Here is a 24508-nt window from a genome sequence, read left to right as displayed (position 1 = left end):
CTACCTATCCTTGTGCATTTGTTTCTTTAAGGGTGACTGCTAAGAGGCATGCGTGAAGTACATGGGAAAGGGCAGCATAGTATCCTTGTAACACGTATACACTCATTATGGATGCATGTAATCATTGGTAATAAGGATAAGTTCAAGTTTAGGAAATGAGTGCAAAGCAAAGTAAAAGGTGGCATACTTTGTGTAGATATTTTAGTGAGGTAGTTATTAAAAACTAGAATACTGTTTATCATGAACTTTTGAATATAATAATGGAGGAAGGTACTTTTGGAACTTTCCACTTGTATGGAGTCAATGGGGAACTTTTGATAGGTAAGGAACTTTTTGAGAATCTAACTTGTCAGATTTTCTAAGAATCTGTATTTCATCCAACTAGCAATTTTTTTTTTTTTTTTTTCCTTTTCTTTTTGTTGTGTATGATGGTGTATGGGAACCTGATACCCCCTGACCTGGATAGTTTCAATCCGATGCTTCATGTAGGAGATTCAAATGTCTGATATGCCTTTATTTACCCCCTCTAAAAAAATTGCTGAGTGAGAAATTATAGAGTGGTAGATCATTTCACCAGGTTGATAGATCTTCTCACTGGACCCAATAAATAATTACTCTTCAATTATTTGAAGAAAAAATATTTTCCTCTAAAACAAATGTTGTGGTGTTGCAAAATTATTGGTAATTCTTAAATGAAAACATTCTGGTCCTATTATACTATTGACAGCTTTGAAAAAAATGCATTATCCCAATCTACTTTGTTTTTGGGGATTGCAAAATTTATTGGGGGCTTTTTGACTTTTTATTTGTAAGATTTCTTATTAAAATTTTATGGTGAAATTACTAATTTTTTAAAGACTTCTAGTGGAATGTTTGAACACAATTTTTGAAATATTTTTTAACTTGAATCTTCTTTTATATTGTGATAATAGTTCACCTAGATTACTTAATTGCATATATCATATGTTTGTACTCAGATATTATATATCTTTTTTGGTTGTTATGTGTGGAAGTGGTTGTTTCTTGAGTGATAATAATCAAAGTACGAAAACTTATGGAAAAGAATTGCAAATCTGTGGAATAGAGTTATTATTAAGATTTTGGAGTTATTATTAAGATTTTGGAGTTATTAGCTAAAATTTGTTCTTGGTCTTATGTTTAAGGTTGTCCCCTGATAAAATTTTCTACTTCTGGTACTGTGGGTATATGTCAACTTTGGCCTGTTTCCCTTGGCAGTTTATTTTGTAGTTGGGAAAAACATTAACAAAGTAATTGATCGAGGGATTTCCAGATGACAATGTGTAGAAGTTCTTGATCGATTTCGTTGGGCATCATTTAGCAGGGAATACCATGTCTATGGTCAATTTTGTTAATTGGTTAGGAGCCAAGTAGATGTGGCAGGTGTTTTGTCTTTTGAATGCCCTCCTTTCATTATTCTCTTCCCGTGGTGACCTTTGTATACTACCTGTGTACTTTGGAGCGCCTTAGCTGTATCCTTTTGTATTATCTTTATTTTTCTATTAATGCTATTGTCTGTGTGCTTATCAAAAAAGTGCTTGGTTTTGCTCTTAATATTTATTTGCATGAAGACAACATATACTTACCTCGATCACTGTCTTGATGGTTGGGATGAAAAGGCAAAACTTGACCAGCTGTTTTCTGCGCTGATAGTTTCAATGATGAATTTGTGAAGGTTCAATGTTGAATTAGCATTGTTATTATAAGTTGGAATGCATGGGAAAAATAGGTGCTTGTTTTACTGATAAAATTGTGAAAATTAGAAGTCTGGGGGTAGGGATGATTATTGTTTGTTCTGCTTAAACGATTGGTCATTTTTTTTTTAAGTCGGGAAAATTTGTTGCTCATGATGCCATATACAATTTAGTATCATAGAAACTTATCTCGCTCAATATTAGAGAATGTGCAGGCCAAAGATGGTGGTGTTAGGATCTCGGGAACAGTTGTGCATTCATGAAGAAGTGAGTTTACTTCGCGGAAGAGCACAAACAAATGCTTGCCATTCACTTTGCAGAAAGCGCACAAAAAAGGGTTACTGTGGTCATTATTCTCGTGTTTCAGGTAATTCATTCTAACATGTGCATGGTTTTTATTTTATTCTCTATTTGATCATCTGACACAAATAAGGGTTCTCATACTATATTTGTGGAATTTTGGATTCCCTTTGGTCATTGGCAGAGTCGTGTAAATTATTACTGAAGCTGTGACATACTGGCCGAATGTTTTTGGTTGTCATGAACATTGCAAATTGCTATATTATTCTGGACTCATCCTGAATATTACACTATATAATGAATATTTTTTTATATTAGAACAATATATAATGAATGTCACTGCTTTCATTGTATTCTAACTGCCAATATCTGCCTTTTGCAATGCCTTGAGGTTTAAGTTGTGCTATATTGACTGCATTTGAGCTAAGGAGAACTCACTCTCTGCACAAGTAGTTTTCTTTTTTTCATGTATATATATGTATAAATTTTAGTGCCCATAAAAAAAAAAATAAAAAATCCATGTCAAGCTTATGATGGTACCAAGAAAACCAATTCCACATTTTTTGAGGCCTAAGCTGCCTTGTATACTTCCTGTATGCTGTGCGGCGTTTTGCCTTTTTTAATGCATATCTTTTACTTATCAAAAAAAAAAAAGAAAACCAATTCCACATGCTCTAAGGAAACATTTGAGGTCATTTTTCTAAAACTGTGTGGTAATGCTATCATATCACGTATTTCATCATTCCTGCATTTGTTTGAAAACCCAATTCTAGAGGAGAATCAGCAAGCAACCAGAAGAAACAGCTAGTGGCAAACAGAAAGTCACAGAAGAAGATATCTGAATAGGTGAACCAAACAGAAAATAGGAAAAAATCAAGGTAGACAAGTAGATCTGATTTGCTGAAAAGAAGGGTAGAAATTAAAAAAAATTACCAGGTTCAAAGTGATTTGAGACTTACAGAAGTTTAGTGAGGGTGATTCAAAGTGATTAGAGACTTACAACAGATTAGTTAGGGTTAGGGTGTAAAGTGGTTTCTGGGTAAGGCTTAGGTTGAATTGCAGGAGGATGATTACGTTTTAAACAGAGTTTCAGCAGTGTATTTCTCTAGGATTGGTTAGGATTTAGGGAAAATTGTGGCAGATTTATTAGGCATGATAGAATGGTTGCAGGTTGATGTTTCTGATGCTATGTTAGACTGCCAACTTTTCTAAAAACTTAAGCTGTTAGGATTGGAGCTCACAATGTATATTAGGTTAACAATCTTCAAACCATGAAGATTAGAAGGCGCTTCTGTTGCTCGCAAATAGCAGTAAAAGGTTAATATTGTGGTAACTGATCCCACCATCTTTTGAGAGTGCTACAGTATTTAGGCAGTGATCTTCCCTACTCTTTATTAGTAAATTTTTTTTCATGGAGCTCATAAACTCAAAAAACAGTACTTTGTTGCGGCACTTTACAAGGAGTCCTAAATCATTTTAAAAGAAGTGCAAAGTTTAACTATAATCAGTGTGAGGTTCCATACTATTTTTATTTTTTTATCTTTTTGATAACCAAGGTACCTTCCATGGTCGAGTTCTTTGAACTCTCCATGGGGACCCAAACCTTGGGGTGCTGACTGCGCCCACCATAGCCAGCACCAAGTAATCCAGGGCATTCAACCTGTGGTAGGAATTGAACCCAAGATTGTGCATGGTGTGCGGTTCCATACTATGCCATTGTCATTATATAACAACAGTGTTTGGATGTTTTCTTTTTCTCTTTTGGCCATTTTGGCAGTGGGTGTATAGGTATTGTATACCTTGAATCACTCTTTTGGCATCTCTCTTTTAATAGATCTTCTACTTTACCTATAAAAAAAAAAAATAAATAAAATTATACAACAACAGAGTCCATACACATCCAATCTTCAGTTTCCCTAACTTTTGTATTAAAAGGGGGATTATATGTCTAAGAAAGATCTAAAAAGCATAAGACTGGGAGGATGTTTGGTGAATTAACTTAATGACTTAATAACTTAATTTAAGTCATTAAGTAGATTAAACATGTTTGACAAAATAACTTAATGTTACGACTTAAAGTAAAAAATAATCTTAAGAATTAAGTTAAAATAATTAACTTATTCTTAGTCTCAAAATTTTTTAGCCTCATTTGCCAGTACTAGCGAGAGTATATTTTAGAACTATGATTCAACATCCATAACTCATTTTTTATAATAAATATTTCATGGTTATTTTATGTATCCACAATATTTAAATATGAATATTTAATAAATAAATTTATTACTTAAAATTAATGAAAATAAATATGAGTTAAAATCAATGAGGATAAATATTAGTTAAAATTAATAAGGGTAAATGTGTCAATTTGATGATTTATAATAAGTTTTAAGTTAACTTTACCAAACTACCTTAATACCTAAAAGTAAAAAATAAGTAATAACCTGTTAGGATAGCCGAGTTGGTTAGGGCAAACACTGGGAAGTGTGGTTCCAGTAAGTGACGTATGGTTTTGGGTTCGAAGCCATTGATGATACCCTGAATTACTTGGTGTTGGTTGTTATGGGATGGTCAGCATCTTGAGAGTCCTAAGGACTTGGCCATGGAAGGTTCCTCAGTTATCAAAAAAAAAAAAAAAAGTAATTGTTGAATATAATGTATATATAGTGTACAGTCTTTCCTTTTTAATATAGGTTACATGTATGGTAGTTAGTTCTCCTAGGCTTGTATATATATATATACTTCTCAATTGTAAGTAGTTAATTACATGAATGAGAATTAAAGTTTTTCTTCTTTCTCTCTCTCTCAACATGGTATCAGAGCCAAGGGAGAAAACCTAATTCTTTCCAATTTCCCGTGTCATCAACTCCGGGAAATCTTCCGGTGACCGTGTTTCATTCCGATCACCTTCCCTATCTCCCAATACTTTCCGGTCAGTCGGATCGTCGTAAGAAAACACTCACCGCCGACAAAATTTTCCGGCGAACTTTTCCGGCAAACTTTTCGGCGACGTCTTTTTCCGACACCGACCATACCAGAAGGAGCGCCTGGAGGAGATCTCCAACTTTTGTGAAGGCACCGGAACCAAAATCTCACCCACGCGCCGGCCACGCGCAATTTGAAGCCGTATTAGGGCTCTCTTCGATCCAAACATACTTTATTCTCCAGATAAGTGGATATGGCCCAGTCCTCTGATTCTCCGCTGCCTCAGCCTCCGAGCTCCTCCGCATCTCAGACATCTCAGGCTTCTATTGCCTCTGTTGCCCAGCCTGGTAATGCCTCTGCCTGCCTTACCTACACATCTTCTCTTAGACCCTGGATTCTAGATTCTGGAGCTTCTGATCACCTATCTGGTAATAAGGATCTTTTCTCCTCTATTACTACTACCTCTGCTTTGCCTACTGTTACCTTAGCTAATGGTTCTCAAACTGTGGCTAAAGGTATTGGCTTGGCCCTTCCTCTGCCTTCTCTACCTCTCACTTCTGTCCTTTATACTCCTGAATGTCCTTTTAATCTTATTTCCATCAGCAAACTCACTCGTACTCTTAATTGCTCTATTACCTTTTCTGATAAATTTGTGACCTTGCAGGACCAGAGTACGGGGAAGACGATTGGCATAGGACGTGAGTCTCAAGGCCTCTATCACCTCACCTCGGATTCATCTGCTGCAGTTTGCATTTCCACTGATGCTCCTCTCCTCATTCACAATCGTCTGGGTCATCCTAGTCTCTCCAAGTTCCAGAAGATGGTCCCTCGTTTTTCCACTTTGTCGTTGCTTCCGTGTGAGTCATGTCAGCTTGGGAAACATACTCGTGTCTCATTCCCAAAGCGTTTGAATAATCGGGCAAAGTCTCCTTTTGAGCTTGTCCACACTGATGTTTGGGGTCCTTGTCGGACTGCGTCTACTTTAGGATTTCAGTATTTTGTCACTTTCATTGATGACTATTCTCGATGTACTTGGTTATTTTTAATGAAAAATCGAGCTGAGTTATTCTCTATTTTCCAGAAATTTTATGCTGAAATCCAAACCCAGTTCAATATTTCTATTCGTGTGTTACGCAGTGATAATGCCAGGGAATATTTTTCAGCCCCATTTACTTCGTTTATGTCTCATCATGAGATTCTTCATCAGTCTTCTTGTGCTCATACTCCTCAACAAAATGGGGTAGCTGAACGCAAGAATCGACATCTTGTTGAGACAGCTCGTACTATCCTCCTCCATAGTAATGTTCCTTTTCGTTTTTGGGGGGACGCTGTTCTTACCGCTTGTTATTTGATTAATCGTATGCCCTCCTCTGTCTTACACGATCAGATTTCTCACTTCCTTCTTTTCCCTGACCAACCACTTTATTTCCTTCCTCCTCGTGTCTTTGGTTGTACTTGCTTTGTTCATATTCTCACTCCTGGACAGGACAAGCTTTCCGCCAAAGCCATGAAGTGCCTCTTCTTGGGATATTCCAGACTTCAGAAGGGTTATTGTTGTTATTCCCTTGAGACTCATCGATACTTTATCTCCGCTGATGTCACCTTCTTTGAGGACTCACCATTCTTTTCCACCACTTCTGAGTCTCTTCCTGTTTCTGAAGTCTTGCCCCTTCCCATTGTCTCCCCAACTGATGTCGTGCCTCCTCGACCACTTCAGGTTTATCATCGTCGTCCTTGTGTCGCTGCTCCTCTCCCTTTTGTTGAGGCACCTGTTGACTCACTTCCTACCCCTTCGGCTTCTCCTGCCTCGGCTCTGCCTTCTCCTGATGATTTACCCATTGCTATTCGGAAAGGTACTCGCTCTACTCGTAATCCTCATCCTATTTACAATTTTTTGAGTTATCATCGATTATCTTCACCCTATTCTGCTTTTGTTTCTGCTATATCCTCTGTTTCTCTTCCAAAGAGCACCCATGAAGCTCTTTCCCATCCAGGTTGGCGACAGGCAATGGTGGATGAAATGGCTGCTTTGCACTCTAATGGCACTTGGGATCTTGTTGTTTTACCCTTTGGTAAATCTACAGTTGGCTGTCGTTGGGTCTACGCAGTTAAGGTTGGTCCTGATGGTCAGGTTGATCGCCTTAAGGCCCGCTTAGTTGCTAAAGGCTATACTCAGGTTTATGGTTCTGATTATGGTGACACATTCTCCCCTGTTGCCAAGATTGCTTCTGTCCGTTTGCTTCTCTCCATGGCTGCTATGTGTTCTTGGCCTCATTATCAGTTAGATATTAAAAATGCCTTCCTTCATGGTGATCTTGTCGAGGAAGTTTATATGGAGCAACCTCCTGGTTTTGTTGCTCAGGGGGAGTCTGGTTTAGTGTGCAGGTTACGCCGTTCTCTATATGGCTTGAAACAATCTCCTCGAGCATGGTTTGGCCGTTTTAGCTCTGTTGTTCAAGAGTTTGGCATGCTTCGCAGTACAGCAGACCATTCAGTTTTCTATCATCATAACTCCTTGGGGCAGTGTATTTATCTGGTTGTTTATGTGGAAGACATCGTCATTACAGGTAGTGATCAGGATGGTATTCAGAAACTAAAGCAACATCTTTTTACCCACTTTCAGACTAAAGACTTGGGGAAACTCAAGTATTTCTTGGGAATTGAGATAGCTCAATCCAGTTCCGGTGTGGTCCTTTCCCAAAGGAAGTATGCTTTAGACATCCTGGAAGAAACTGGTATGTTAGACTGTAAACTGGTAGATACACCTATGGATCCAAATGTCAAACTTGTACCAGGACAGGGGGAGCCTTTAGGGACCCTGGGAGATATCGACGACTCGTAGGTAAATTGAACTACCTCACCATTACTCGTCCAGACATTTCTTTTCCTGTGAGTGTTGTTAGTCAATTCCTACAGTCACCATGTGATAGCCATTGGGATGCCATAATCCGCATTCTTCGATATATCAAAAGCACACCAGGCCAAGGTGTGTTGTACGAGAACAGAGGTCATACTCAGGTTGTTGGTTACACAGATGCAGATTGGGCTGGCTCACCCACAGATAGACGTTCCACTTCAGGGTACTGTGTTTTTATTGGAGGTAATCTAATATCTTGGAAGAGTAAGAAACAAGATGTAGTGGCCAGATCTAGCGCTGAAGCCGAGTATCGAGCTATGGCTCTGGCAACATGTGAACTCATATGGTTGAGACATCTTCTTCAAGAGTTGAGATTTGGAAAGGATGAACAGATGAAACTCATCTGTGATAACCAGGCCGCATTACATATTGCATCTAATCCAGTCTTTCATGAAAGGACTAAGCATATTGAAGTTGATTGTCACTTCATTAGAGAGAAGATCGCATCAGGATGTGTTGCTACAAGTTTTGTTAATTCAAATGATCAACTAGCAGACATCTTCACTAAATCTCTCAGAGGTCCTAGGATTAAATACATTTGTAACAAGCTTGGTGCATATGACATATATGCTCCAGCTTGAGGGGGAGTGTTGAATATAATGTATATATAGTGTACAGTCTTTCCTTTTTAATATAGGTTACATGTATGGTAGTTAGTTCTCCTAGGCTTGTATATATATATATACTTCTCAATTGTAAGTAGTTAATTACATGAATGAGAATTAAGGTTTTTCTTCTTTCTCTCTCTCTCAACAGTAATAAATTTTAAGTTAATGCCAAGAGTTGTTAAATTGAAACTTGAGAAAATCCAAATGGATTTTCCTTGGGGTGGGGGAGCATTGGAGAAGAGGCCCAATCTTGTAAAGTGGGCTGTTGTTTGTTCTCATAAAAAGAAGGGTGGATTGGGGATTAGAAATCTTTCTATCCTCAATAGGGCCCCTTTGTGCAAATGGAGTTGGTGCTTTGCAGTTGAAAGGGAGTCCTTGTGGAAGCTTATAATTAGTAGGAAGTTTGGGGAAAAAGATGGAGGGTGGAGCTCTTGTGAGGTCAGGGAGGGCTTTGGGGTGGGGTTTTGGAAGGACATTTGATGCGGGAATAATTCCCTTTGTGAGGCTTTTCCCTCTTTCTTTGCCCTAGATGGCTCTAAAAATGTGTGGGTAGCGGATTGCTGGGATTCTTTGGGGGAAGTGGGGGGATGGATTCCCCGTTTCTCTAGATCTTTCAATGATTGGGAGGTGGAGGCGGTGGAGAGACTCCTTTCCACCCTTCAAGGAAAGAGGCTAATTGCTGGTGTAGGAGAGCCTATACCTGGAACTCAGCAGAACATTTAATGTCGTTTATTTTATTCCTTTTGCCCTAGATATATCTACGTGTTTGTTGCCACATCCACGCTTTGAACTAAAAAGATCAGAAAAGGGTTCTGATGATGAAAATGTTGGTATTCTACCTGAACTATCTTTTTGAAGGTTCTACAGATGGTATTGAAATTTTGAACTACTCTATCTCTAAAATCTGAAGCTCTTCTTGATGTATAGAAACTTTAACTGTTCAGAAAAAAAAAATTCTTGATGTTGTGATCTAACTATTATTCCAAACAGGTCTGACTTTCCTTTATGCCTTTCTTTTTTTTTTCTTGTTTTATTTTTTTGTTTAGATTTCATGAAGTACAATCCTGGTCTTGGAGATGACCCTATTGACATAGAGGACTTGGTCAATATTGGAAGAAGCAATGGACCGTAGGTTTTCTTGATAATATTGTCTCTTTGTACCAAAAAGATAAAGTTTCCTTCACAAATATGTTTTCCTCATTTTGCAAGTCAGAATTATACTAATTTTTTTGTATTTTGTTTGCTCTTGTAGGTGTCCTTATTATGTATCACGAGAGCTTCATAAGGTTGTTGATATTTTATTCGCACCTTATAACTATCTCATTGATCGTGGCAACAGAAAATCTCTTAGCGTTTGTTGGAATAACAGCATACTCATATTTGATGAAGCTCACAACCTGGTACAGGAAACTGCAGTTCTTTTTTACTTTTTTTTTTCCTGGAGAAATTTAGAGATTATGTATGTTGGTCCTTAAACCAACATACATTTATTGTTTGCATATTAAAAAAAGATGTAAGTTGGTCCTTGAACACTTGTTTCTTTTCCTCATTTTTTTTGCTTGTCAATGTTCGGAGCTTATTTGTGTGATCATAAATGAGTTATTTACAGAAGCTAATGCAGGTTTATTGATTTGTATTCTTTGTGAACTCAGCCACTATAAAAAATAAATTGTGTGTCTCATGAAATGCAGGAAGGCTTGTGTGCAGATGCAGCCTCTTTTGACTTGCCTTCTTGGCTTTTGACAGCTTGCATTTCTGAAGCAAAAAATTGTGTTGACCTTTCTATATCAAGGAGGGAAATTGAAAAAGCAAATGATAAATCATGTAATCCAGATAATTTTGCTATTCTTAGAGGCAAGTCAAATTATGCTTTTCATTAAATGCTGAATGTAAATTGAAGTTGCCATTCATTAATCATTACAAGTGTTTTGTAAAATGGTTTTGGGTTACTTAGCCAGTGTGTAACCAGTTTCTTTGGGTCCATAGTGATGCTGGCGACTACATGCTGAGATTTTAATGCTTTTGCAAAAAATTTTGTAGGACACATTGTAAATGAGTCATTCTGCTGGTGACACACTGTCATTGTAATTGTATTTACTGGTGGATACATTTCCTCACTTTTTAATTGTGCATTACATGCAGCACTTCTTTTGAAGCTTGAGAAGCAGATTGCTGAAGTGCCTATTGAGTCCAAGGAACTGGGTTTTACTAGGCCTGGGCCTTATATCTATGAACTACTAGCTGATTTAAATATTACACACAAAACTGCCACCATGCTTATTGATATAATTGAGGAAGCTGCCTTGCTTCTTGAGGAAGGTAAGCTCCAACAGTCTTTGTGCTGGTACTACTGATATTTCTGCTAATTGGGCCAACTTTTACTAGTGCCTTTGTAAATGGGCCAAGTGCATCTGGTTAACTTTTTATTATAAAAAGACATGTATTCTTTTATATGTTTTTATTTTTCTCATGATTAATCAGCTTACAGTTTGGGGGATTCATATTCTAGAACATTGGTAATAGTTTTGTTGCTTTAATTTGTCTTTTATAAGATATTTTTCTATGCTTTAGATGCAAAAGGAGTGGCCCAAAAGACAAAGAGTACCATCTGCAGGCTAGAGACCATGAGTGACATTCTTAAAATAATCTTCAGAGATGGTGGTAATGCTCATGCAAAATTCTATCGTGTAAGTTTGAAACTTGCTATGTCTTTGCCATTCTGAGGAGCATGTAGGACTTCAGGTGCATCATTAGTTCAGAATGGATGTCTTGCATTTGTCTTCATTGTCCAACAATGAGCTGATTGTCTGACTTCGAAATTGTCTGTCTTTGAAATTGTCTGTCAATTTAAGGTTCATGTCCAGGAAGTTGAAGCAAATGCTGCAGATGCCTTAAAAGGTATCATAGGGACTTTCTTTTAATCCATTAAGCTTGATGGGAACTTTATTTTATTTTTTATGTTTGGTTTGTATTTTTCTTTCTTGATTTCTATCATGATCTTTCATTTCAATTATTGTTGTTACTGTTAGTTTTTCAGTTATCAATCATGTTTATAATGTAATGTTCTAAATGAAATACTTTAGTTCTCATGCATTATTAGTCACAAACTTAATGATAATTCTTTATCAAGAAGGAAACTCCAAAGGGACTTGAGTTTTTGGTTTAATCTTTCAGGAATTGAGACAGCTAAATTTGACTACGTAGTTTCTTTAGATCATGAGGTATTTTCATACGATGGGCCTATGGTATAGTTATAGCAAGGTATTTGCATAGAATATAACAATCAGTAGGTTGTGTTGCACACCTTTACCTTTAATTTAATATATTATGGAAAAAATAAAAAAAGGAAGTTGATCATATCAAAATTAGAAGCAGCAGGTACAAAATTTAGGACTGGTGCCATCAGTTTGTTGAATCTTATAAATAAATAAATAAGAGGGATCCATTTTGTTTATCTTGGCATCAAATTCATTTAATCGGTCACAAATAAATATGTGGTAGAGCTGTAGAGGAGAGGGATCATGCGGTAAGGTTGCAGTGGCTGTGGCACAGATGGTGTTTGTTTTGATATTTTCCATTCGATTAATACAGTTATTGAAAAGCTGAATAGAATTATGAATTTTTGTTTATGGAAGTCATTAATATTCCATCATTTATTCATTAAAAAAATCAATGTTATTTTTAAAGGTCAGGGGTTGCAAAGAAAAATTTGTGAGTTAGTGGTGGTTATGCCTGTGTAGGGCTTGGCAATGCCAGCAGCAGTGGTGCTATTAAGAACTTTAATTGAAAATATTGTTAAAAATCTTAGTATAGATTTTTAGATGAGTTAAAAGTAATATTTAGATGTAATATTGATTAATCCTCATGTAATGGTTGAAAAGACAATGAGCTTGTTTGGGAATTGTTTTTAAAAATAGTTATCTGTTCTTAAAAACAAAAACTGTTTTTCAGACTTGGAAAACATTTTTGGTATTTTTTTGACAAAAAACAGTTTTTTTGAAAATGAGTTCTGAAAACAAGTTGTTTTTTGAGAATATATTTTATTTGCTTTCAATTATTTTCACTTGATTTTGGGGGCTGTTTTAAAAAATAATTATACAAATATGGAAAATGATTGCAAATAAAGCATAGCATATAAAAGTTATTTTTAAAAATTATTTGGAAATGCGGAATATAGGTTGAGAAAATGCCAAGTTCCCAAACAGACTTTTGTTCTAGAAAACATTGAAAATTTGTATTTAAAAACTGTTTCCAGAAATCGTTTTTTGAGAAGTGTTTTAGAAATGTTCGAAAACAGGTTTTCACCTTCTGAATGAGTATAAATTAAAACGTGTTTCCCATGATTGTACCATGCTCCAAGGTTGCATACTTGTACTGGTTCCCCTTGCTATCCAATATTCTGTTATGCTTTCTCCATATTGAACTTACAATGTATTATCCCTTCATTGTTTTTTCACATACACAAACTTAGACAAGTTTTTAGTTTCCAAGTAAAATTATTTGAGCATTATAACAAAGAAGAAATTAAATTTGGTTTGCAAGATCTCAATGCACATTGTTTAGATTTTGGACAGTCCCAGTCTGTCATGTTTATTCAAGGTTTTACTATCAGAATGTGTATTGCATGGATTTATACAAGTTTTCATTAAAAATATTATTTTTCAGGGCATTCGAATTTAAATATCAACCAAGTTCTATTGATCATTACATGTCTTTTACCTGAAAGTTGGGATACATACCATATGCAGCCAATGTAGATTCATCAATTTCCTTTTTCCATTCCAATTTTGGGATTCTTCTATGATCATTTTTTCATAGAATTTTATGTGTTTTGAAATAAAAATATGATTGCAGCTTCTTTGAACTGCATGACTAATATCACCGGTTCCCCCTACCCACTCTCCTAAATATGGCCTTCCAGGAATATGGTATCTGTTCAGAAGGTTGATATTAGGTTGAGATCTGCTCATAAAAAAACTAAAGCCAACCCCAATATAGGTTAGATAAAGGCTTGCTGGTTTTACTCTGGTTCTTAGAATGATTAGTCCTGCAGACTGGTGCAATTTTGTTGCTGAAGAATGAAATTTTCCACTAGGTGGTAGTACTGTAGTACTGAAATTCCTATATATACCTATGTCCCTTGATGTTTGCAGGTAAGGCATCCAGAACACTCAGCTGGTGGTGCTTCAATCCGGGAATTGCCATGCAGGAATTTGCTGTGCTCGGTGTTAGTTCTATCATTTTGACTTCTGGCACATTATCTCCCTTGGAATCATTTGCACAGGAACTGAAGTTGTAGGTTACTTGATGCAGATTGTTTTTGCCTTTCCATTTGGTTATGTCATGACTTGTATTATTGCTAAAGAATATCTAACTTGTTTGCCATCTTAGAGAATTTCCTGTTCGGTTGGAAAATCCTCATGTTATATCCTCAAATCAAATATGGGCTGGAGTTGTACCAGCTGGTCCATCTGGTTGCTCCTTTAACTCTTCTTATCGGACTCGTGATTCTCTAGAATACAAGCAAGAGCTTGGGAATGCCATTGGTATGTAATACAAAGATTTTTAATGCTGTTTCTCAATAAATTTATCATATTATTACGATGTTATGCTGCTGATGGAAGCTCACCTGTTTTGATAAACAAATTAATGCAAAGAAACTAAAGATTTTGATAAACGAATTAAGTGTAAATAAACTATTGATTTCATTTAACTCTCAGATAGTCACATTGTCATTAATTTCTCTCTTAATGTAGATAAGGTGTTACTTTTATTTCATTAGATATTGTGTAACCAAAACTTATTATCTGTTGCTCAAAATACTTTATCATGGCACATATTATTTTATGCCTCTGTCATAAAGCTATTGGAGTGTTGATTATTTGCAGTTAATGTGCAAATTATACGTAGGTATGAATAGTGTTGAGCCAATGGCCAGTGCTTTTTACTTTTGCTTTGGATAGGGAGGGGGTGGGTGTGAGGTCCTTTCTTATGTGGGGGAAGGGGATATTCTCTAAAAAGACTGAAGCGAGACAAGAAGCACAAACTTATCAGATTTATGGAGAAGATGAAGTTAAAAAAGGGTAGACGAGTCTATACTATTTGTCTTCTAACATCCATATCTTGGATGGAATTAATGGTTTTCATCTTAAAAGCAACTTTCAGAAAATGAGGCATGTACTTGTAATTTCATTGATTCATTGTGCTGAATATTACTTTGTTATGAAGCAATAGGCCCTAAGTTTTACTTCATCAATTATAAAAGGTATCTACCCTACTATTAAAAGTAACTATTTGAGGAAGTTGTTTGTTGAATTTTATCTTCCAGTCAATTTTGCTAGAATTGTACCCGATGGGCTGCTTGTATTTTTTCCATCTTACTACATCTTGGAGCAATGCGTTGGATGCTGGAAGAATAAAGTAAGAAATCAAGCACAATCGTTCAAGATTGACATCTGTTTGCATCTTTCTTTGGTCTAATTATGCTGCATTTTTGCAGAGTCATGCCAACTCAACAAATTCTAGTACAATATGGGAACGAATTTGCAAACATAAGCAGCCCGTTATAGAACCTAGGCAATCTTCACTTTTTCCTTCTTCAATTGAGGTAAGTAACATAAACTACGTAATCGATAGACATTTGTTCACATTCTTGCTATATATTGTCTTCGCTTGAGACTGTCAGGTGAATTGGCTTTTTGGCAGGATTACATGAACAAGTTAAAGGACAGCTCAATGTCTGGTGCAGTTTTTTTTGCCGTTTGTCGCGGCAAGGTAGGTCATTATTTGAATGTCAGCAGTGTTTTCTTGTCATGCTCTAGTGGACATTTACAAAGTCTTCTTTGTTGTGTTTTTCCTCTCCTCCTTTTTTGAGTAACACATTCTACACATAGGCAATCTAAGTTACATGAATATAAAGTGAGTGAATCACTGTAGTTTAGACCTTAAAACAATTGGAGTAAGTTTGAATAAAAATCTTAGTGAACCTTAATCTAATTTACTATGGATTTTGTAAAATTGTATTCTTGATCAAGGAGCTACCAAGAGGTGTGTGTGGGGGTGGGGGGTAAATAGTTAGCACTCACAAGTGAATCACTGTAGTTTAGACCTTAAAACAATTGGAGTAAGTTTGAATAAAAATCTTAGTGAACCTTAATCTAATTTACTATGGATTTTGTAAAATTGTATTCTTGATCAAGGAGCTACCAAGAGGTGTGTGTGGGGGTGGGGGGTAAATAGTTAGCACTCACAATTTTTATGCCCAAATGACATATCTTAAATTAATAACTTTTAGGCCTATTTCAGATTGGTTAAGTTAAATCAATTATCACCCTTTTTTGTTATTTAGATTCAATTCTAGGTTTTATATTAGCCTTGTGAGATATTATACGAGTCCAAGTAATTCAAAATAAATCCAATGACACACTGACTATACGTGGAAAATCACCTATAGAGATTGCTTTAACCTCTGAAAATGCAAATTTCACAAGTCTTTCGACTGCAACAAAAATCCATTAAATTTGAAAGAATTATACACAGTTTTACTTGCCCAAATGTTCCTTCCCACAAGTCTTATACTGGCCGACTACACCTATTTTTCTCGTCCACGACTTACTACATCCTCATGTTCCTTGGTGAATAACCTAAAAATCATATTGAGGCTTGGGGGCTCAAATCATCAACCTTTGCCTTTCCTCCTTGAAAGGGCATTCATGATTCTTCAAACATGTATTTGATTTCTAGAGTTTTAGGAACTAGGTCAAAATAATGAAGTCTTTTTATATTTAGGGTTTTCTATTTTGTACACCTAAAATGAGTTTTTAAAATCTTTTGTACCAAAATCCTAGGTTTTTTAATTGTATTAGACTAGAAAACTTATTTTAGAAAAATAGGAATCTCTAGTAATTTTTAAAAAATTTTCCAAACAAAGTACCCAGGGTGCTTAAGTTACACCTAAATTATGAATTTTGTTATACCATCATTCCATTGTAATCTAACTCAAAATATACTTGCATAAGCTTCAAATTTTGAACATCAACTCGAACATGTCACTATAAGAGTCATGATAGTGAAACAGTCTTTGTAATCTTCAGAAATTGTCAACCTATTCTAATTCATCAACAGATTTCACTTTTGTGCATGTTTAACTTATCTTTCTACAATGCTCTCTACAGAATTTGGTCTCTTTGGTGACCACTGCCTGCTGGTTTCTACTGTTGACTGTGGTTGTAATTTGACAACATTTTGTTAAATGTTTGTTCCTTATCTTTGAAGGAAAAAAATTATGAACAGGAACAGCTATTATATTCCTACTCTAGATCACTCTTTTTGTTCCAGAGATGTCATTGTCGGAATATTCTGGGCATGGACAAACAGGAACTTTTAGCATACATGAGCATGGGTGTGGGTACACCAGTCAGTTGTTTGAAAGCCTTAAATTTTTGCATAGAATGATCTTATTCAATTCCCATTCCCAAAATCCGAACACAATCAAATCCAACCATATTGCTGCACTAATTGTCAGTAGAGTACTCTGCATTGATCATCCTAGTTTGTGATAGCCTCCATTGATGGTTGTCTCCATAGTTTTACCTTTGCTTGCATTTCTCATTGACTCACCTGATATCCAAATAGTTCTTGTACAAGAAAACAAAATGGTAAGACAGCACCTAGAGATATTAGAATTTTAGTTTTACCTTCGCTTCAATAGTCTACTTCATCTATTTACTTTATACTATGTTTCAGAGATTCCAGTTTCATTACACTTGTTAATCATTATTGATATGTCAGGTAAGTGAAGGACTAGATTTTGCTGACCATGCTGGGAGAGCTGTGGTTATCACTGGTATACCATTTGCCATGAGGACTGATCCTAAGGTACGACTTCTTGTTGCATTTTTTTTCCTAAGACTTAGCTTGCATTTTAATAACTTTCCTGTGAGCTGCATTTTATCATATGAAGCATTACAGCCATCTTAATTTTTTTGACTTTTTCATGTTAAGAGTTAAATCATATTTAATTTTTGGAGATGCTGTACCTGAAGCTAGAATGTGTTAGAAGGGAGGCTCTTTATCTTGACAAAGATGCTTTCTACATTTAACTCTACATGAAGTCTTAATTCAATACTGGTGACTGTATAATAGTGAAGTTGTTGATGATCAGGAAGGTGCGGTTGGCCCAAGTCTTTATGGTTTCAATTTTCTTTTAGCTTGAGTTATTAAGCCATCAATGAGTTATATGACATAATTTATCTTAGTATGGACTTTGGAAATACTTCGTTGTTCATGCAACTTTTTTTTATTGTTAATTCATTTAAAAGCATAGATATTTATTGGTTAATGTTGTTGAAGGGGATGTGCATATTCTTGGATTATTGGCTCCTGATATGATATTGTTTTCCTTTCTTACTTAGAATAATTATTTGGATTATTGCCATAAATATTCACGTAAGGTGGGATTTTTTAGATCAAGTGTTGGAGAAGAAGGGGTTCAGTCCTAAATGGAGGAAATGGATGAATGGATGCTTGTCCTCGGTATCTTATGCAGTATTGGTGCATGGTAGCGCTAAAGGTTGGGTTAAGGCATCGAGAGGATTAAGACAAGGAGACCCTTTTTCCCCCTTTTTGTTTACTTTAGTAGCAGATGTATTGAATAGGATGCTTTTGAGGGCAGAGGAGAGAAATATGTTGGAGGGTTTCAGGGTGGGTAGAAACAGAACTAGGGTATCTCATTTGCAATTTGCAGATGACACCATCTTCTTTTCTAACACTAGGGAGGAAGACTTGCAGACTCTCAAGAGTCTTTTGTTAGCATTTGGGCATATTTCTGGACTTAAGGTCAATTTAGACAAGAGTAATATTTATGGCATCAATTTGGATCAAGCTCATATTTCAAGATTGGCTGAGACACTTGAATGCAAGGCTTCTGGCTGGCCTATACTATATCTGGGTCTTCCTTTGGGCGGGAACCCCAGGGCAGGTGGTTTTTGGGATCCTGTGATTGAGAGAATTTCAAGAAGATTAGATGGTTGGCAAAAGGCATACCTATCCTTCGGAGGGAGGATAACTCTCATCCAATCTTGCCTTACCCATATGCCCTGTTACTATCTTTCTTTATTTAAGTTACCCACTTCAGTTGCTGCAAAAATTGAGAGGTTGCAGAGGGATTTTTTATGGTCAGGGATTGGGGAAGGCAAAAAGGATCATTTAGTCAGGTGGGATGTCGTGTGTAAACCGAAGGAAATAGGGGGTTTGGGTTTTGGGAATATTTCTCTGAGAAATCTCGCTCTTTTAGGGAAATGGTTGTGGAGGTACCCTAGAGAGGGTTCAGCTCTATGGCATCAGGTCATACTAAGCATCTATGGTTCACACTCCAATGGTTGGGATGCCAACACAATAGTCAGATGGTCACATCGCTGTCCTTGGAAGGCTATTTCTCAAGTCTTTCAGGAGTTTTCCTCGTTTACTCGATTTGTGGTAGGAAATGGGGAAAGAATTCGTTTCTGGGAAGATTTGTGGTGGGGGGACTAACCTTTGGGATCCCAATATCCAAGTCTATTTAGAGTAGTCTTGGATAAAAACATACCTATTTCTTCAGTTCTCGGTCCTACTCGTCCTTTCTCTTGGAATTTAAATTTCCGTCGTAACTTGTCAGATTCTGAGATTGAGGACTTAGAAGGCCTCATGCGATCTCTTGATGGAGTGCATTTATCTCCTTCGGTTCCAGATGCCAGATTGTGGCCCTTGTCTTCTTCAGGGCTTTTTTCAGTTAAATCTTTCTTTCTAGCTTTATCCCAATTTTTTGGATCTCCTCAGGTTTTTCCTTCTAAATTCGTTTGGAATTCTCAAATTCCTTTCAAAGTGCAGTCCTTCATCTGGTTAGTGGCACACAAGAAGGTGAATACTAATGACATGCTACAAGTGAGAAGACCCTATAAAGTCCTTAGTCCGGATATTTGTATTCTGTGCATGAAGCATGGGGAATCAGCTGATCATATTTTTCTTCATTGCTCCTTGACAATTGGGTTATGGCACAGGTTATTTCAGTTAGCTAAGATGGATTGGGTTCCCCCGAGGAGCATCCTTGACATGATGTACATCAAATTCAATGGATTTGGTTCGACTAAGAGGGGGATAGCCTTGTGGCAAGCTGCAAACATCGCTCTTATTTGGATCGTGTGGAGGGAAAGAAATGCGAGGATTTTTGAGGATAAAGCAAGGAATTCAGAGTCTCTATGAGACTCTATTGTTTTCCTTGCTTCTTTTTGGGCCTATTGTTCCAAGGTTTTTAAGGGGACTCCCCTTAATGCGATACATCTTGATTGGATAGCTGTGTGTACTCCATAAGGAGTGGTCTTTTTAGAGTGTTTGCTTGTTTTTCAGTGTATTTTTCTATAGTTTAGCTGTCTTTGGCAGGAGGATTCCTCATCCTTCTTTTGTACTTTTTTATCTATCAATAAATCTTTGTGCGTTTCCAATAAAAAAAAAAATAATTATTTGGAAATGTCTCAGGTTTAAAATTTGTTTCTTGTTATAGATATTTTTTTCCTTTTGTCATGCTCCCTCATTAACTTAAATGTATTGAGTTTTTGTGGAACAGCACACAAAGAACTGCTTTCTATTGTCACACTTTCTTTAAAACTCCTTTTATGCTTGTATAACAGGTTCGTCTGAAACGTGAATTCTTGGATCAACGGGGTCTATCTCAAAAGGAAGGATGTAAGGTAATCATGATTGTGTAATTATGAAATGCCAATGTTTTTCTTTGGTAATGTTATCAACTGTCCTACTTATTAAATTAGACATTGCCGATACAGGTTTTGACAGGAGAAGAGTGGTACACTCAACAAGCATCACGAGCTGTGAATCAGGCTGTTGGCCGTGTAATCCGTCATTGTCATGATTTTGGAGCAATTATCTTTTGTGATGAAAGGTTTTTATCTAGTACTGGAACTTTCAAGAACATGTTTTTTAATAGGCAAAGAAAATAATTAGATTAAAAATGGCCTTAAAAAATGGGAAGGTGTGCAACCCAAGTACGTAGTACCAAAGAACAAACAAGGAAATAAGTGCAAGAAAGCAACAAAACTGATGGCTATACATCCTAATCCTGATCCAAACCCTCAATAAAGTTCAACAGAGATAGGTCAAATTCCCAAAGGATCCTAGCTCAATCAGAAAACATTTTCAGGGACACATCTTTCAATGAATGATTTGATTGCTACCAGAGAATATGGGCCTTGGCACAGTATAATACATATGATTTGTTACTTCTTCCTGCCATTGCATAAACAAGATGTATTTGCCAAGGGCTAAACTCCTTTTCATGAGCTGATCAATCATAAGAATCTTCTCCCAAATAGCTTCCCATGCTAAGGAACAAACCCTTAAAGAAGCCCAAGAAGTCAAATATTTTTAGCAGGGAAATTTTCAAAGATTTTGAAAGATATGGGAGAGTAGCATGTCTTTTGAAAAGCACCTATTCCCCACAACCCTCTGCAGTAGATCGTTCTTACCAGATCCCCATAAAGACACTCCATGATGTGTGCTAAAAAGTTGCTTGTCACCTCCATCTTCTAGTCATGAAACACCTTATGAATGCAAGGACTTTAAGGACCCCATCCTTTCCACTACTGTCCAATGCTTCCCAACTCTTGCATTTTATTGGAAACAATTCTGTACAGGGGAAGTAGCAATCTTTTGTTGGAGTTTCCCAACACCGTCTTTCTAACTTAGTTTTTAGCACATTCCTATCTGTTTTTTCCCCTCAGAGTTTCTCCCTCTTTCTGAAACCTACATTGGGTTTTCTTGCATGTTGTTTATGGTGTCTGCTCAATGGATTTTTAGAATGTGTTGTTTAATCAAACCTAATCACTTTTACCCTTTCCTTGCCATTATCTATCAATTTTAGCTTTTTGGTTTTGAACTCCCTTAAAGTTTCTGAACATTTTATCAAATTAATGGCACTTTAAACTTCATTGACAGGTTGAAGTTCAGAACCACATTTAGAATATGTTCTTTTCTTCCCTAAGTCACAAATTCAGATCACATGTCCCATCTGTAATTGCATATTCCATATATGATTGGTGTCTTTTATAGTTAGACATGGACCATATGCACGATATTTTGAAATGTTTCTACCAAGTTTTAATCTCTTTGTTTTCAATTTTCAGCTTTAGTACCTAGGGAAGATAAGTATCACCACATTTGGAGTATGCTCAATTTTATTTTTTATTTTTTTCCCAGTAGGAAGGCTATGCCCAAGTTTTAAATGGTTTTTCTTTAATGATAAATATACCATTTATAGTTAGTTATGTATCTTATTAAGGTAACCACAATCAAACTTAAATGGATATGAAGCTTCATGGTCAAGAATTTTGCTGCTATTAATGCAGCCTGCTTCATAATTTGGTTCTTGGTCCTTTGATCTACAAAATTCTTGAAGATATAGTTGTCATATTTCTCAGTCTTTTTATACATTGCACAGTTTCTGGTTTTGCTTCATGTTTTAAATTGTAAACAGGTTTGCACATCCAAACCGTCAGTCTCAAATTTCACTCTGGATACAGCCTCATATCAAGGTGCTTTTTAGGTTTTGGTGTGGCCTGTTGTTTGCAATTGCTTCTGTACTTACTTGTTGCTGGGCTTGCAGTGTTACTCCAAATTTGGGGATGTAGTTTTTACATTAACCCGTTTTTTTCGAGATGCTGGAACTCATGGTCCTCCTCAGCTGAAGTCAAGAGCTGAAGACAGGGGTTAAGTATTTTCCATATAAATGATATTCATCAAGTTCATGATTATGGTCGTTCATTTCCATGGCAAACTTTCACAGAATTAGGTTGTATTTAATTCTGTTGAAAACTTTAGTCTTTTTAATATATTATTTATCTGATGCTGTAGTATGCTTATGGTTGCATGGGTCTATATCCTGTCAAAAAATTCTGATTTGGTTCTGGCAGAATGTTATTTTCTATTTTTGTAGGGTTAGTTCCTCATAGACTGCTCCTATCAGACTATCAGTAGGCTTATAGTTCTAAATAGCTATTTGGAGGCACTTTATGATTGCATTATAGCAACAAATTTGAGAGTTGGCTGTTTGGTTTTCATTTTTATTTGCCTGTAACTGATCAGAGCCTGGAGTTTCTTTACCTGGTTATATGACAGCCATCTATAAAAATGCAATCAAGATGCAATACAATGTAATATACTGTTTGTTTTGTTTTTTTTGGGTGAAACAACTTTATCATATACATTGAGTATATCATGTTTCATAAGACATTAATAAACATACATACTATATTCAGTGCTATCCCGAGCTTGTGCTCAAACATTATAAAAGAAAACATCATCTTCCACTGTTAAGAGTTTCTTTTGTCAATTACACGACATTATATGATGCAGTACCATAAAAAAAGAATTGTTTCAATTCTCTCGGTGAATTTGATGAGATAATAGGATGGTGTGGCAATTAGACATAATTTGAGATATTTCTACTGTTGTCAGGTTGTGTATTAGTTAAGACATTTCTGTATCAGCAAGATGTGCTGTGATATGTCAAGATGGCACCTAGCAAAATTGGGACAAAGCATGCAGGATATATCATTTTTTCCTCCCTAAAAAGTTGAAACTTTTAACTGATCAGATGTGTCTGCTTATTTAGAATTTCATAAATGTGCCCAAGGGGAAGAATACGAGGTTTACTATGGGAACACTAGGAAACACAAACCCACATCACACTCAAAAGGGAAAATAAAAGAAAACACTCAGTTTGTGTAAAGACTCATGTAGTAGCATGGAAATATTAGAAATGTATCTTAACCAGGGACTTATGTTGGTTCACTTATGGAAGAATTAGAATGAAAAGGCCTATTAATTGTCTAAGACAACTTATTTATGCCTCCATTTATTGAAATTGCCTTTGAGCTGTGGATTTGTTTACTTGTGCACTCATGGGAATTCAGGTTATATTGCTCTTCTAATCTCATCAAGCAACTTTTGACTTAGTACTGAAGTTGATGTTTCTTTGGATTTTTAAGCTTTCTTATGTTTGATTTCAAGAATACATGCATTCACATTTTGAGCCTATTACCTAACCACTTGAACTTTTGGATCAAATTGGTAGCTTAATATGGTATAGGAACCTTGGTTCACGAGAGGTCATGAGTTTAAACTTCATGTGCAAGCCCAAAGAAGGCTACTCATGCGGTGGGGTATTAGGGTTTAACTCAATCAGCTTGATATATATCGTGGATCCATTAGCTAACAGCTTAAGAATTTGGGTTCAATTGATAGATTAACATGCTTCAAAACTGGTATTAGATGAGGAGTTAAATGAACCAGTTGAAGGATATTCCAGATCTTTTGAAATCATCAAACTGGCCTGTGGTGGTTTTTCTGTGTTATTCTTTTTCATTTCCCCTTTTAAATCTAATTGCTTTGAGATGAACTCTTGCATTAAGAAATTTATGAGTTAATTCCTAATGACTATTTAGCTGTGCCAGATTCAATGACCTTATGGCTAATAAGTTATATTGGTTTATCAAATTATTAGCGGCAGATGTTGAAAATGAAACACTTGTAGGAATCGGTCAAAATGGCGGGGCTTTATGTTGACAAAGTGCAATGTAGAGAAGGCCAAGTGAAACATACTTATGAGTCTAAGACAAATCATTTCAAGTATTGTTGAGTTAGCTGGTGCTAGTCAATTGCTATAAGATATGCTAGATGGGTTCTTCAGAAAATGTTCAATTTGATTCTGCAAAAATTTCAATATAGTCCCTAGAGAACAATGTGTATTTGCCAGACTGCTATTTTAGTCACTGATTTCTTTCTTCATTTTTTTAATGCAACTAGCCTGATGTTCCATTGTAATAGATGATTGCAGAGACTTCTATTATGTTCAATTAAAAAGATAGTTTCAATGTGCATGGCTAATGGTAAATGTCTTTATACAGGGGATGTAAATGAGATGAAAATTGCCAAGCCCCTGGAAAGATCTTATGAAGAAAACTCTCTCACTCCTCTGGTAACATTGATTTTTTTCTTTGTAT

At 36.1% G+C, this 24508-nt stretch overlaps 1 protein-coding gene across 3 annotated transcripts in view; it reads left to right on the top strand.

The window, feature by feature from the left end:
• The window catches only part of LOC100265202 (regulator of telomere elongation helicase 1 homolog), a 40126-nt gene that overhangs the window by 5329 nt on the left and 10289 nt on the right, over positions 1–24508 (top strand). For 2 of the 3 annotated variants that reach the window (XM_059739500.1, XM_010656369.3), the window contains exons 3-20: positions 1928–2079; positions 9506–9587; positions 9712–9859; positions 10151–10313; positions 10602–10778; positions 11031–11146; positions 11312–11357; positions 13613–13754; positions 13851–14005; positions 14788–14879; positions 14959–15066; positions 15165–15233; positions 17250–17336; positions 20123–20182; positions 20276–20391; positions 21982–22039; positions 22111–22213; positions 24413–24483. In XM_059739500.1, the coding sequence (XP_059595483.1) occupies positions 1928–2079; positions 9506–9587; positions 9712–9859; positions 10151–10313; positions 10602–10778; positions 11031–11146; positions 11312–11357; positions 13613–13754; positions 13851–14005; positions 14788–14879; positions 14959–15066; positions 15165–15233; positions 17250–17336; positions 20123–20182; positions 20276–20391; positions 21982–22039; positions 22111–22213; positions 24413–24483 (1945 nt within the window). Of the gene's footprint in view, positions 1–1916; positions 2080–9505; positions 9588–9711; positions 9860–10150; positions 10314–10601; positions 10779–11030; positions 11147–11311; positions 11358–13612; positions 13755–13850; positions 14006–14787; positions 14880–14958; positions 15067–15164; positions 15234–17249; positions 17337–20122; positions 20183–20275; positions 20392–21981; positions 22040–22110; positions 22214–24412; positions 24484–24508 lie in introns of all 3 variants that reach the window. The other variant, XM_019222155.2, reaches the window with a different exon arrangement.

Source organism: Vitis vinifera, chromosome 9 (genome assembly GCF_030704535.1).
Source record: "Vitis vinifera cultivar Pinot Noir 40024 chromosome 9, ASM3070453v1".
NCBI lineage: Eukaryota > Viridiplantae > Streptophyta > Magnoliopsida > Vitales > Vitaceae > Vitis > Vitis vinifera.
This window is presented reverse-complemented; position numbering and strand designations above follow the sequence as displayed.